Source organism: Pecten maximus, chromosome 7, assembly GCF_902652985.1.
Source record: "Pecten maximus chromosome 7, xPecMax1.1, whole genome shotgun sequence".
Lineage (NCBI taxonomy): Eukaryota > Metazoa > Mollusca > Bivalvia > Pectinida > Pectinidae > Pecten > Pecten maximus.
Window position 1 is genome coordinate 753,251 of NC_047021.1, and position 13,594 is coordinate 766,844.

The 13,594-nt window shown below is 40.7% G+C and overlaps 1 protein-coding gene across 1 annotated transcript in view; it reads left to right on the forward strand.

The window, feature by feature from the left end:
* LOC117330999 (reelin-like) overlaps positions 1 to 13,594 on the forward strand; it is a 145,270-nt gene that overhangs the window by 106,846 nt on the left and 24,830 nt on the right. Inside the window, exons 41-50 of the mRNA XM_033889591.1 lie at positions 1,780 to 1,930; positions 2,080 to 2,338; positions 2,484 to 2,625; positions 3,117 to 3,224; positions 7,973 to 8,141; positions 9,349 to 9,489; positions 9,655 to 9,832; positions 10,709 to 10,902; positions 11,518 to 11,836; positions 13,348 to 13,574. Of these exons, the coding sequence (XP_033745482.1) occupies positions 1,780 to 1,930; positions 2,080 to 2,338; positions 2,484 to 2,625; positions 3,117 to 3,224; positions 7,973 to 8,141; positions 9,349 to 9,489; positions 9,655 to 9,832; positions 10,709 to 10,902; positions 11,518 to 11,836; positions 13,348 to 13,574 (1,888 nt within the window). The remainder of the gene's footprint in view (positions 1 to 1,779; positions 1,931 to 2,079; positions 2,339 to 2,483; positions 2,626 to 3,116; positions 3,225 to 7,972; positions 8,142 to 9,348; positions 9,490 to 9,654; positions 9,833 to 10,708; positions 10,903 to 11,517; positions 11,837 to 13,347; positions 13,575 to 13,594) is intronic.

The following is a 13,594-nucleotide window of genomic DNA, read 5'->3' on the forward strand; positions in this document are numbered from 1 at the left end:
ACTAGGGACCACATGGTCAGTATGCTAGTCGATATACCACATGGTCAGTATGCTGGACTAGGGATCACATGGTCAGTATGCTAGTCAATATACCACATGGTCAGTATGCTAGACTAGGGACCACATGGTCAGTATGCTAGACTAGGGACCACATGGTCAGTATGCTAGACTAGGGACCACATGGTCAGTATGCTAGACTAGGGACCACATGGTCAGTATGCTAGTCAATATACCACATGGTCAGTATGCTAGTCAATATACCACATGGTCAGTATGCTAGTCGAGGGACCACATGGTCAGTATGCTAGACTAGGGACCACATGGTCAGTATGCCAGTCTATATACCACATGGTCAGTATGCCAGTCTATATACCACATGGTCAGTATGTTAGACTAGGGACCACATGGTCAGTATACTAGACTAGGGACCACATGGTCAGTATGCTAGACTAGGGACCACATGGTCAGTATGCTAGACTAGGGACCACATGGTCAGTATGCTAGTCGAGGGACCACATGGTCAGTATGCTAGACTAGGGACCACATGGTCAGTATGCTAGACTAGGGACCACATGGTCAGTATGCTAGACTAGGGACCACATGGTCAGTATGCTAGACTAGGGACCACATGGTCAGTATGCTAGACTAGGGACCACATGGTCAGTATGCTAGACTAGGGACCACATGGTCAGTATGCTAGACTAGGGACCACATGGTCAGTATGCTAGTCGAGGGACCACATGGTCAGTGTGCTAGACTAGGGACCACATGGTCAGTATGCTAGTCGAGGGACCACATGGTCAGTATGCTAGTCGAGGGTCAACACATGGTCAGTATGCTAGTCGAAGGTCACCACATGGTCAGTATGCTAGACTAGGGACCACATGGTCAGTATGCTAGTCGAGGGACCACATGGTCAGTATGCTAGTCGAGGGACCACATGGTCAGTATGCTAGACTAGGGACCACATGGTCAGTATGCTAGTCGAGGGACCACATGGTCAGTATGCTAGTCGAGGGACCACATGGTCAGTATGCTAGTCGATATACCACATGGTCAGTATGCTAGTCGAGGGATCACATGGTCAGTATGCTAGTCGAGGGACCACATGGTCAGTATGCTAGTCGATATACCACATGGTCAGTATGCTAGTCGAGGGACCACATGGTCAGTATGCTAGTCGAGGGTCACCACATTGTCAGTATGCTAGTCGAGGGTCACCACATGGTCAGTGTGCTAGTCGAGGGACCACATGGTCAGTGTGCTAGTCAAGGGACCACATGGTCAGTGTGCTAGTCGAGGGACCACATGGTCAGTATGCTAGTCGATATACCACATGGTCAGTATGCTAGTCGAGGGACCACATGGTCAGTATGCTAGTCGAGGGACCACATGGTCAGTATGCTAGTCGAGGGACCACATGGTCAGTGTGCTAGTCGAGGGACCACATGGTCAGTATGCTAGTCGAGGGACCACATGGTCAGTATGCTAGTCGAGGGACCACATGGTCAGTGTGCTAGTCGAGGGATCTACAATTGTACAGCGTTTTACATACAATACTGGTCGGGATGGTCTAAGATACTTTCACTTTAAGTACTTTCAGATTAATGCAAAAAGGTTTGCAAAACACACATTGTTTCTGCTAAATTTCACAGCACAAATATTAATTTCTGGAATATTAATTTTTTGATGGTCACTTTCTGACTCAAATACCTTTTACATGCTTTTCATATATTTTACATAAATGCTCTTTCAACTTTGACCTTTGATATATGTTAGATCAGCCAGTAGATGAAACTAAGTGGTGGCTTTCCAGTGGTGGCCACATAAGTGATGAATGTGGCATTCTGCTTAGTGGCAGCAGTCTCCATTTCAATGCTGCTGGAGAGAGGGTGCTGGTTAGTAGGGACCTTGACCTCAGTAATGTCAGGTAGGTGTGACCTTGACCTCAGTAATGTCAGGGGTAGGTGTGACTTTGTGAAATCAAATTAAATGTTATTTGTCTCAAATCTCCTGACTATTATCTATAATTAAACAAAACATTTTTCAAAATCTTAAATATCTCCTGAATCTTTTCAGTACGGTACAGTTTTTCCTGCGCCTGGGGTGTGAGACGACACCTCTGACAGACAACAGTATGCCTGTGTACCTCCAGTCCAGTATCAATGGCGGTGTATCCTGGCAGTCAATTGAACAGTTTGATTTTAACCAACACAGCAACAGGCCGAAATACTATGCACTTCATCTGCCAGAGAAGGCTCGTACCAACTCCACACACCTCCGGTGGTGGCAGCCATCACTGGATGGGAGCTTTACCCAAGACTGGGCCATTGACCAGGTAACAAGCATCAAACCCTTGTTCTTTGATCATATATAAATGACCAGGTAGAAGTACCTCATCTTCGTCATACATATCAAAGTTACAGTAATTAGGACTCCTAAATATTTTTAATTTATAACATTGATCATGTTTTGGGGAATAGATATACATTGGAGGAGATGTTCAGGGGATGCAGCCCTTGTTGGATGACCCCATGACCCCACTGGAGACAAGTTGGCTCATGTACCCTGGAGGGGTAATAGAACATGTATGTGGATCTCTGGCAGAGTCCATTCACTTCCAGGGTGAGTGTTAATTCATTTCAATGTGAGTGTAAATTCATTTCAATGTGAGTGTAAATTCATTTCAATGTGAGTTCAATGTACAGTGTACCTCTAGGTTGAAAATGGCAAAATAACAGGTTGATTTTAATTTATTAGTTTAATATTTACATATTAAGGAAATAAATGTGGCAATCCTTACACTTAATGTATCCAATAGATTAACATGAATTGTTGTGTACATTACAATGTATCCCAATAGATTAACATGAATTGTTGTGTACATTACAATGTATCCCAATAGATTAACATGAATTGTTGTGTACATTACAATGTATCCAATAGATTAACATGAATTGTTGTGTACATTACAATGTATCCAATAGATTAACATGAATTGTTGTGTACATTACAATGTATCCCAATAGATTAACATGAATTGTTGTGTACATTACAATGTATCCCAATAGATTAACATGAATTGTTGTGTACATTACACCCCACATTACTTACAGGTGAGGGACCGATGAGATATGCCACATCTGCCGATGTGATGGTAGAGGAGGGAACGTTTGTACAGTTTGATATCGCCATGGGATGTTCACCATCGCAGGACTGTTACAGTAGGTGTCATGTACCAATCAGTTGTCACCATTACATACTGGTCAGTTGTCACCCTTATCTACTGGTCAGTTGTCACTCTTACCTACTGGTCAGTTGTCACCCTTAAATACTGGACAGTTGTCAGCCTTATCTACTGGTCAGTTGTCACCCTTACCTGCTGGTCAGTTGTCACTCTTACCTACTGGTCAGTTATCTCCCTTAAATACTGGTCAGTTGTCACCCTTATCTACTGGTCAGTTGTCACTCTTACCTACTGGTCAGTTGTCACTCTTACCTACTGGTCAGTTTTCACCCTTATCTACTGGTCAGTTGTCAACCTTACCTGCTGGTTCGTTGTCACTCTTACCTACTGGTCAGTTGTCACCATTACCTACTGGTCAGTTGTCACCCTTACCTACTGGACAGTTGTCACCCTTAAATACTGGACAGTTGTCAGCCTTACATACTGGTCAGTTGTCACCATTACATACTGGTCAGTTGTCACCCTTATCTACTGGTCAGTTGTCACTCTTACCTACTGGACAGTTGTCACCCTTACCTACTGGTCAGTTGTCACTCTTACCTACTGGTCAGTTGTCACCCTTACCTGCTGGTCAGTTGTCACCCTTACCTACTGGTCAGTTGTCACCATTACCTACTGGTCAGTTGTCACCCTTACCTACTGGACAGTTGTCACCCTTAAATACTGGACAGTTGTCAGCCTTACATACTGGTCAGTTGTCACCATTACCTACTGGTCAGTTGTCACCCTTAAATACTGGACAGTTGTCAGCCTTACATACTGGTCAGTTGTCACCATTACCTACTGGTCAGTTGTCACCCTTACCTACTGGTTCGTTGTCACTCTTACCTACTGGTCAGTTGTCACTCTTACCTACTGGTCAGTTGTCACCCTTACCTACTGGACAGTTGTCACTCTTACCTACTGGTCAGTTGTCACTCTTACCTACTGGTCAGTTGTCACCCTTACCTACTGGTCAGTTGTCACTCTTACCTACTGGTCAGTTGTCACCCTTACCTACTGGACAGTTGTCACTCTTACCTACTGGACAGTTGTCACCCTTACCTACTGGTCAGTTGTCACCCTTACCTACTGGTCAGTTGTCACTCTTACCTACTGGTCAGTTGTCACTCTTACCTACTGGTCAGTTGTCACCCTTACCTACTGGTCAGTTGTCACTCTTACCTACTGGTCAGTTGTCACCCTTAAATACTGGACAGTTGTCACCCTTATCTACTGGTCAGTTGTCAACCTTACATACTGGTCAGTTGTCACCATTACCTACTGGTCAGTTGTCACCCTTACAAACTGGACAGTTGTCAGCCTTACATACTGGTCAGTTGTTACTCTTATATACCTACTGGTCATTGGTTAAATATGCTGACCATTAACATCAAACTATACAATTTGTTGATTCTAACTTTTCATGTATCAGTCAGAAGCTCCACATATGAGTTCGACTTTACTCTTACTGAGGGAAGTGTTTACTTCCTATGTAACATCCTGTGTCTTTATAAACTAATCAGAGGTGAGAATATCTATCATAGTTTGATCCTATGATTGAATTAACCTTGTAGCACCAAATTTTAAAGCTTGTTTTTATACTCCCACTGACCTCCAACAATAATCTTCTGTAGAGTTATTACACAGTACTCACAACAGGTGTTAGGATACAGTACTCACTACAGGTGTTAGGATACAGTACTCACAACAGGTGTTAGGATACAGTACTCACTACACATGTTAGGATACAGTACTCACTACACATGTTAGGATACAGAACTCACTACACATGTTAGGATACAGTACTCACTACAGGTGTTAGGACACAGTACTCACTACACATGTTAGGATACAGTACTCACTACACATGTTAGGATACAGTACTCACAACAGGTGTTAGGACACAGTACTCACTACAGGTGTTAGGATACAATACTCACAACAGGTGTTAGGATACAGTACTCACTACAGGTGTTAGGACACAGTACTCACTACACATGTTAGGATACAGTACTCACTACACATGTTAGGATACAGTACTCACTACACATGTTAGGATACAGTACTCACTACACATGTTAGGATACAGTACTCACTACAGGTGTTAGGATACAGTACACTACACATGTTAGGATACAGTACTCACAACAGGTGTTAGGATACAGTACTCACTACACATGTTAGGATACAGTACTCACAACAGGTGTTAGGACACAGTACTCACTACAGGTGTTAGGACACAGTACTCACTACACATGTTAGGATACAGTACTCACTACACATGTTAGGATACAGTACTCACTACACATGTTAGGATACAGTACTCACAACAGGTGTTAGGATACAGTACTCACAACAGATGTTAGGATACAGTACTCACTACAGGTGTTAGGATACAGTACTCACTACACATGTTAGGATACAGTACTCACAACAGGTGTTAGGACACAGTACTCACTACTAAACACCTTACCTGTATGTGGTGTAATTTGTACAGGTGTTAGGATACAGTACTCACTACAGGTGGTAGGATACAGTACTCACAACAGGTGTTAGGATACAGTACTCACTACACATGTTAGGATACAGTACTCACTACAGGTGTTAGGACACAGTACTCACAACAGGTGTTAGGATACAGTACTCACAACACATGTTAGGATACAGTACTCACAACAGGTGTTAGGACACAGTACTCACTACAGGTGTTAGGACACAGTACTCACTACACATGTTAGGATACAGTACTCACTACAGGTGTTAGGATACAGTACTCACTACACATGTTAGGATACAGTACTCACTACACATGTTATGTTAGGATACAGTACTCACAACAGGTGTTAGGATACAGTACTCACTACACATGTTAGGATACAGTACTCACTACACATGTTAGGATACAGTACTCACTACAGGTGTTAGGACACAGTACTCACTACAGGTGTTAGGACACAGTACTCACTACACATGTTAGGATACAGTACTCACTACAGGTGTTAGGACACAGTACTCACTACAGGTGTTAGGACACAGTACTCACTACATGTGTTAGGATACAGTACTCACTACACATGTTATGTTAGGATACAGTACTCACAACAGGTGTTAGGATACAGTACTCACTACAGGTGTTAGGACACAGTACTCACTACATGTGTTAGGATACAGTACTCACTACACATGTTATGTTAGGATACAGTACTCACAACAGGTGTTAGGACACAGTACTCACTACAGGTGTTAGGATACAGTACTCACTACACATGTTATGTTAGGATACAGTACTCACAACAGGTGTTAGGATACAGTACTCACTACACATGTTAGGATACAGTACTTACTACAGGTGTTAGGACACAGTACTCACTACAGGTGTTAGGATACAGTACTTACTAGAGGTGTTAGGATACAGTACTCACAACAGGTGTTAGGATACAGTACTCACAACAGGTGTTAGGACACAGTACTCACTACAGGTGTTAGGATACAGTACTCACTACAGGTGTTAGGATACAGTACTCACAACAGGTGTTAGGATACAGTACTCACAACAGGTGTTAGGACACAGTACTCACTACACATGTTAGGATACAGTACTCACTACAGGTGTTAGGACACAGTACTCACTACAGGTGTTAGGATACAGTACTCACTACACATGTTAGGATACAGTACTCACAACACATGTTAGGATACAGTACTCACAACAGGTGTTAGGATACAGTACTCACTACAGGTGTTAGGATACAGTACTCACTACAGGTGTTAGGATACAGTACTCACTACACATGTTAGGATACAGTACTCACAACAGGTGTTAGGATACAGTACTCACAACAGGTGTTAGGATACAGTACTCACAACAGGTGTTAGGATACAGTACCCACTACAGGTGTTAGGATACAGTACCCACTACACATGTTAGGATACAGTACTCACTACACATGTTAGGATACAGTACTCACAACAGGTGTTAGGATACAGTACTCACAACAGGTGTTAGGACACAGTACTCACTACACATGTTAGGATACAGTACTCACTACACATGTTAGGATACAGTACTCACTACAGGTGTTAGGACACAGTACTCACTACACATGTTAGGATACAGTACTCACTACAGGTGTTAGGATACAGTACTCACTACAGGTGTTAGGATACAGTACTCACTACAGGTGTTAGGACACAGTACTCACTACACATGTTAGGATACAGTACTCACTACACATGTTAGGACACAGTACTCACTACACATGTTAGGATACAGTACTCACTACACATGTTAGGACACAGTACTCACTACAGGTGTTAGGACACAGTACTCACTACACATGTAAGGACACAGTACTCACTACAGGTGTTAGGACACAGTACTCACTACAGGTGTTAGGACACAGTACTCACTACAGGTGTTAGGACACAGTACTCACTACAGGCGTTAGGATACAGTACTCACTACTAAACACCTTACCTGTATGTGGTGTAATTTGTACAGGTGTAAGGACACAGTACTCACTACAGGTGTTAGGACACAGTACTCACTACAGGTGTTAGGATACAGTACTCACTACAGGTGTTAGGACACAGTACTCACAACAGGTGTTAGGACACAGTACTCACTACAGGTGTTAGGATACAGTACTCACTACAGGTGTTAGGACACAGTACTCACTACAGGTGTTAAAACACAGTACTCACTACTAAACACCTTACCTGTTTGTGGTATATTTTTTACAGGTGTTAGGATACAGTACTCACATGACATGGGTAACAGTTGGAAGCTCCTTCAGGCACCTTGTCTTCCATCGGATATGGACTGTGGACGATTTTATCCTGGGAGTTCCCTGGTGTCGGATACCCACACAGGCTGGAACAGGGTCACTATTCCCATGCCTCACTATACAAGGTTAGTGAACACTTATTGTAGCAATAAATTACAAATTATTTGGTATTTGAAAAAAGTTTACTATTATTCACAGTGTAATGGATCATAGACTGGGGATCATTAGCTAACCTGCCTGGAGGGCACATGAGCTTATGAATTGGAGCCGCATCCATCGTCCGTCCATCCAGCTGGCCGGCCAGCTATCCAGCATCAACTTTGTCTTTAAATAACTTTATCTCAATAACTGTGAGCACAGAGACTTGATATTTTTATGGTGGGGTAAAGGACTATAATAAGCACATCTTCAATGTGTATATGTTTGTGACAGGTCTAAGTCTACACATCTTCAATGTGTGTATGTTTGTGACAGGTCTAAGTCTACACATCTTCAATGTGTATATATGTTTGTGACAGGTCTAAGTCTACTGTATATATGTTTGTGACAGGTCTAAGTCTACTCATCTTCAATGTGTATATGTTTGTGACAGGTCTAAGTCTACTGTATATATGTTTGTGACAGGTCTAAGTCTACACATCTTCAATGTGTATGTGTTTGTGACAGGTCTAAGTCTACTCATCTTCAATGTGTGTATGTTTGTGACAGGTCTAAGTCTACTCATCTTCAATGTGTATGTGTTTGTGACAGGTCTAAGTCTACTGTATATATGTTTGTGACAGGTCTAAGTCTACTCATCTTCAATGTGTATATGTTTGTGACAGGTCTAAGTCTACTGTATATATGTTTGTGACAGGTCTAAGTCTACTGTATATATGTTTGTGACAGGTCTAAGTCTACACATCTTCAATGTGTGTATGTTTGTGACAGGTCTAAGTCTACACATCTTCAATGTGTATATGTTTGTGACAGGTCTAAGTCTACTGTATATATGTTTGTGACAGGTCTAAGTCTACACATCTTCAATGTGTATATATGTTTGTGACAGGTCTAAGTCTACACATCTTCAATGTGTATGTGTTTGTGACAGGTCTAAGTCTACACATCTTCAATGTGTATATGTTTGTGACAGGTCTAAGTCTACTCATCTTCAATGTGTATATGTTTGTGACAGGTCTAAGTCTACTCATCTTCAATGTGTGTATGTTTGTGACAGGTCTAAGTCTACTCATCTTCAATGTGTATGTGTTTGTGACAGGTCTAAGTCTACTGTATATATGTTTGTGACAGGTCTAAGTCTACTCATCTTCAATGTGTGTATGTTTGTGACAGGTCTAAGTCCACCCGACTGATGTGGATACAGGATGGCTGGACATTAGACAAACAGCCGTGGGCTGTGTCTTACCTGTATATTGGCAAGGACTGCCCCTCATTGTGTGGAGGTCATGGTCGCTGTTCTAACTCGGGCTGTTTGTAAGTGTTTAGTATAAAATATTCAGTTATTATGTGTTCTTTGATTTTTTTAATGCTTTTATTTTTTGAAAACTTCTTATTCGAAAGAAATTTTTGTGATTTATTAGTTACTGGGTTCAAGAATCCAAGATCACGTTTTTACTTAATCATTGACTTTTGTTGCAGGTGTGATTCAGGTTGGTCAGGTGTCAATTGTGGTCAGCCAATCAAAGCGCTTCCTACTCATCTGTATGATACATTCTCCAATGGAATCGATGATACCCTGTGGTCAAAGGTTGTGGGGGCAAAGGTCACTGAGGCTTGTGAAGTTCTGGCTTCCGGTAACACCTTGCATTTCATGGAGGTAGGCACTGTGAATGGATCACTATGTTACCTGGTATTTATATGTATTTGTTCAGTTAATTGTTCATCTTCAGAATCTTTTGATAAAAAATTATTTACCTAGTTTTCATATTCTTCAATGTGAAATGAAGGAAATGAGTGGTATAATAAAAATCATCTCAATATCATTTCCCGAGAAGCAAAATGTAGATACCATTATAAAGAAGATAAATTGACCTATGTACTGTTATAAACCATTGTTGTCAGGGTTGTACTGTTATAAACCTTTGTTGTCAGGGTTGTACTGTTATAAACCATTGTTGTCAGGGTTGTACTGTTATAAACCTTTGTTGTCAGGGTTGTACTGTTATAAACCTTTGTTGTCAGGGTTGTTCTGTTATAAACCTTTGTTGTCAGGGTTGTACTGTTATATACCTTTGTTGTCAGGGTTGTTCTGTTATAAACCTTTGTTGTCAGGGTTGTACTGTTATATACCATTGTTGTCAGGGTTGTACTGTTATAAACCATTGTTGTCAGGGTTGTACTGTTATAAACCTTTGTTGTCAGGGTTGTTCTGTTATAAACCATTGTTGTCAGGGTTGTACTGTTATAAACCTTTGTTGTCAGGGTTGTTCTGTTATAAACCATTGTTGTCAGGGTTTTTCTAATATAGACCTTTCTTGTCAGGGTTGTTCTGTTATATACCTTTGTTGTCATGGTTGTACTGTTATAAACCATTGTTGTCAGGGTTGTTCTGTTATAAACCTTTGTTGTCAGGGTTGTTCTGTTATAAACCTTTGTTGTCAGGGTTGTACTGTTATAAACCTTTGTTGTCAGGGTTGTACTGTTATAAACCTTTGTTGTCAGGGTTTTTCTGTCATTTAACTGTCATTGCCAGGGTTGCAGTCGATTGCTGATTAGCCATGACCTTGACCTTTCCAACGCCACAATGATCCAGTTCTACTTTATGTTTGGATGCAATGCTGCCCCAGTCACTCGTAACCAGGGTGTGCTCGTCGACTACTCCACTGATGGTGGCTCCACCTGGACATCGGTCATTGAACTATACTATGCCCTGTACAAATCACCAAGGTGATCATGATGAGGACAATTAAAATCTCTAGGTCCTAGAGCAGATAATGATTCCATTACCATAGCTAATACTTACCTACACATTTAAATAGGAGATCCTGGTATGGTATGGTAAAATCTTGTTATATCTCCTCTCATGGTAGTTATGTTATTACTGGCTATTTTGCTATATACCCCGCTATGAAGTGGAGGGGGGAGGGATATAGTGTTACCTATGTCCAAGGTTTCGTTGGGTCAAGTGGCAGCAGTACACACATTTTCTAGTTTGTCATTATGTAACAATTTTTTAGATCACCTGAGAAGTCTACAGTGACCTATTCTAATTACCTTTTGTATTTTGTATTTTGTATTGTCATCAATTAACAATTAACTTTTTTGACTTCTTCACAAAAGCTGCGGGACAAATTCAGTTATTGATGGTTTTAAATTTATCCAAATATAGCCGTGACATGAATTAGAAATAAAGAAATACCCAGGGAAAGTGATAATGTGATACTTACAAACTGCTTGTCTGTGAACAATAAAAGTTGTACAGAACAAACCAATTTCAGCAGTTGTTGTGTGTCTTCAAAATCTTGGTTTCCATAGTCTATAATAATCTATAATATTTGACAGGTTTGTCCATGCAGATTTACCTGAGGGCGCAAGACAGAGAGCTGTAAGGATACGATGGTGGCAGCCCACACACGGAGGCAAACCTGTTGGAGACTGGGTTCTGGACAATGTCAGGATCGGGGGACAAAAAGTAAATCCCAGCAGCATGGTTGGTGAGTTCTCTGATGAGCTGAATGACAGTGATTGGCTAGCCTCTGACAACATGGTTGCTGATAATTACTGTGGGGAGACTAATGTTGCCAAGGGAACCACCCCCGTGGATGAAAACTCTGTGTTAACAACTCAGGATATCAATATTGATGAAGACTACATGTTACAGGTACAAACATAGACTACATGTTACAGGTACAAACATAGACTACATATGCATGTTACAGGTACAAACATAGACTACATGTTACAGGTACAAATATAGACTACATGTTACAGGTACAAACATAGACTACGTGTTAAAGGTACAAATATAGACTCTGTGTTACAGGTACAAACATAGACTACATGTTACAGGTACAAACATAGACTACATGTTACAGGTACAAACACAGACTACGTGTTACAGGTACAAATATAGACTACATGTTACAGGTACAAACATAGACTACATGTTACAGGTACAAATATGGACTACATGTTAAAGGTACAAATATAGACTACATGTTACAGGTACAAACATAGACTACATGTTACAGGTACAAACACAGACTACATGTTAAAGGTACAAATATGGACTACATGTTACAGGTACAAATATAGACTCTGTGTTACAGGTACAAACATAGACTCTGTGTTACAGGTACAAACATAGACTACATGTTACAGGTACAAACACAGACTACATGTTAAAGGTACAAATATGGACTACATGTTACAGGTACAAATATAGACTACATGTTACAGGTACAAACATGTTACAGGTACAAACATAGACTACATGTTAAAGGTACAAATATGGACTACATGTTAAAGGTACAAATATAGACTACATGTTACAGGTACAAATATAGACTACATGTTACAGGTACAAATATAGACTACATGTTACAGGTACAAATATAGACTACATGTTACAGGTACAAACATAGACTACATGTTACAGGTACAAATATAGACTACATGTTACAGGTACAAACATAGACTACATGTTACAGGTACAAACATAGACTACATGTTACAGGTACAAACACAGACTACATGTTACAGGTACAAACACAAACTACATGTTACAGGTACAAATATAGACTACATGTTACAGGTACAAATATAGACTTCATGTTACAGGTACAAATATAGACTACATGTTACAGGTACAAATATAGACTACATGTTGCAGGTACAAACATAGACTACATGTTAAAGGTACAAATATAGACTACATGTTACAGGTACAAACACAGACTACATGTTACAGGTACAAACATAGACTACATGTTACAGGTACAAACATAAACTACATGTTACAGGTACAAACATAGACTACATGTTACAGGTACAAATATAGACTACATGTTACAGGTACAAACATAGACTACATGTTACAGGTACAAACATAGACTACATGTTACAGGTACAAACACAGACTACATGTTACAGGTACAAACACAGACTACATGTTATTGAAATGTATGGTTCCTGCAATTGTAGCAGGAATAAGATTAAAGTTAAAAGGCATTTGATATTAGCCAATGTCATTAGCCTCTGCCATCTGATAAGCCTGGATTTTACTGACAGACCCAGATAATTTGGTTTGAATGAACATTTATTTCTTAAAAATATGCTTAGCCATAATAACATTAGTAGTTAAATGAAATTCTAGTTGTTGCGTGTATTCAGTTTGAGATAAACGTGGGCTGTGGCCAGGAGTGGAATGTCAGTGGTCCTCCTGTCCACCTACAGTACTCATCTGACAATGGATTACATTGGCACCACCTTAAACATCAGTGTCTACCTGACGATCCGCAGTGTAATGGGGGACCACAGATGCCCACCATCTTCTTCAGTGAACCAATGGGAATGTGGCGCCGGGTCACTGTAAAGCTTGAAGGTCTACCAGTATCAAGGTATGTCAATTACAGCAGGG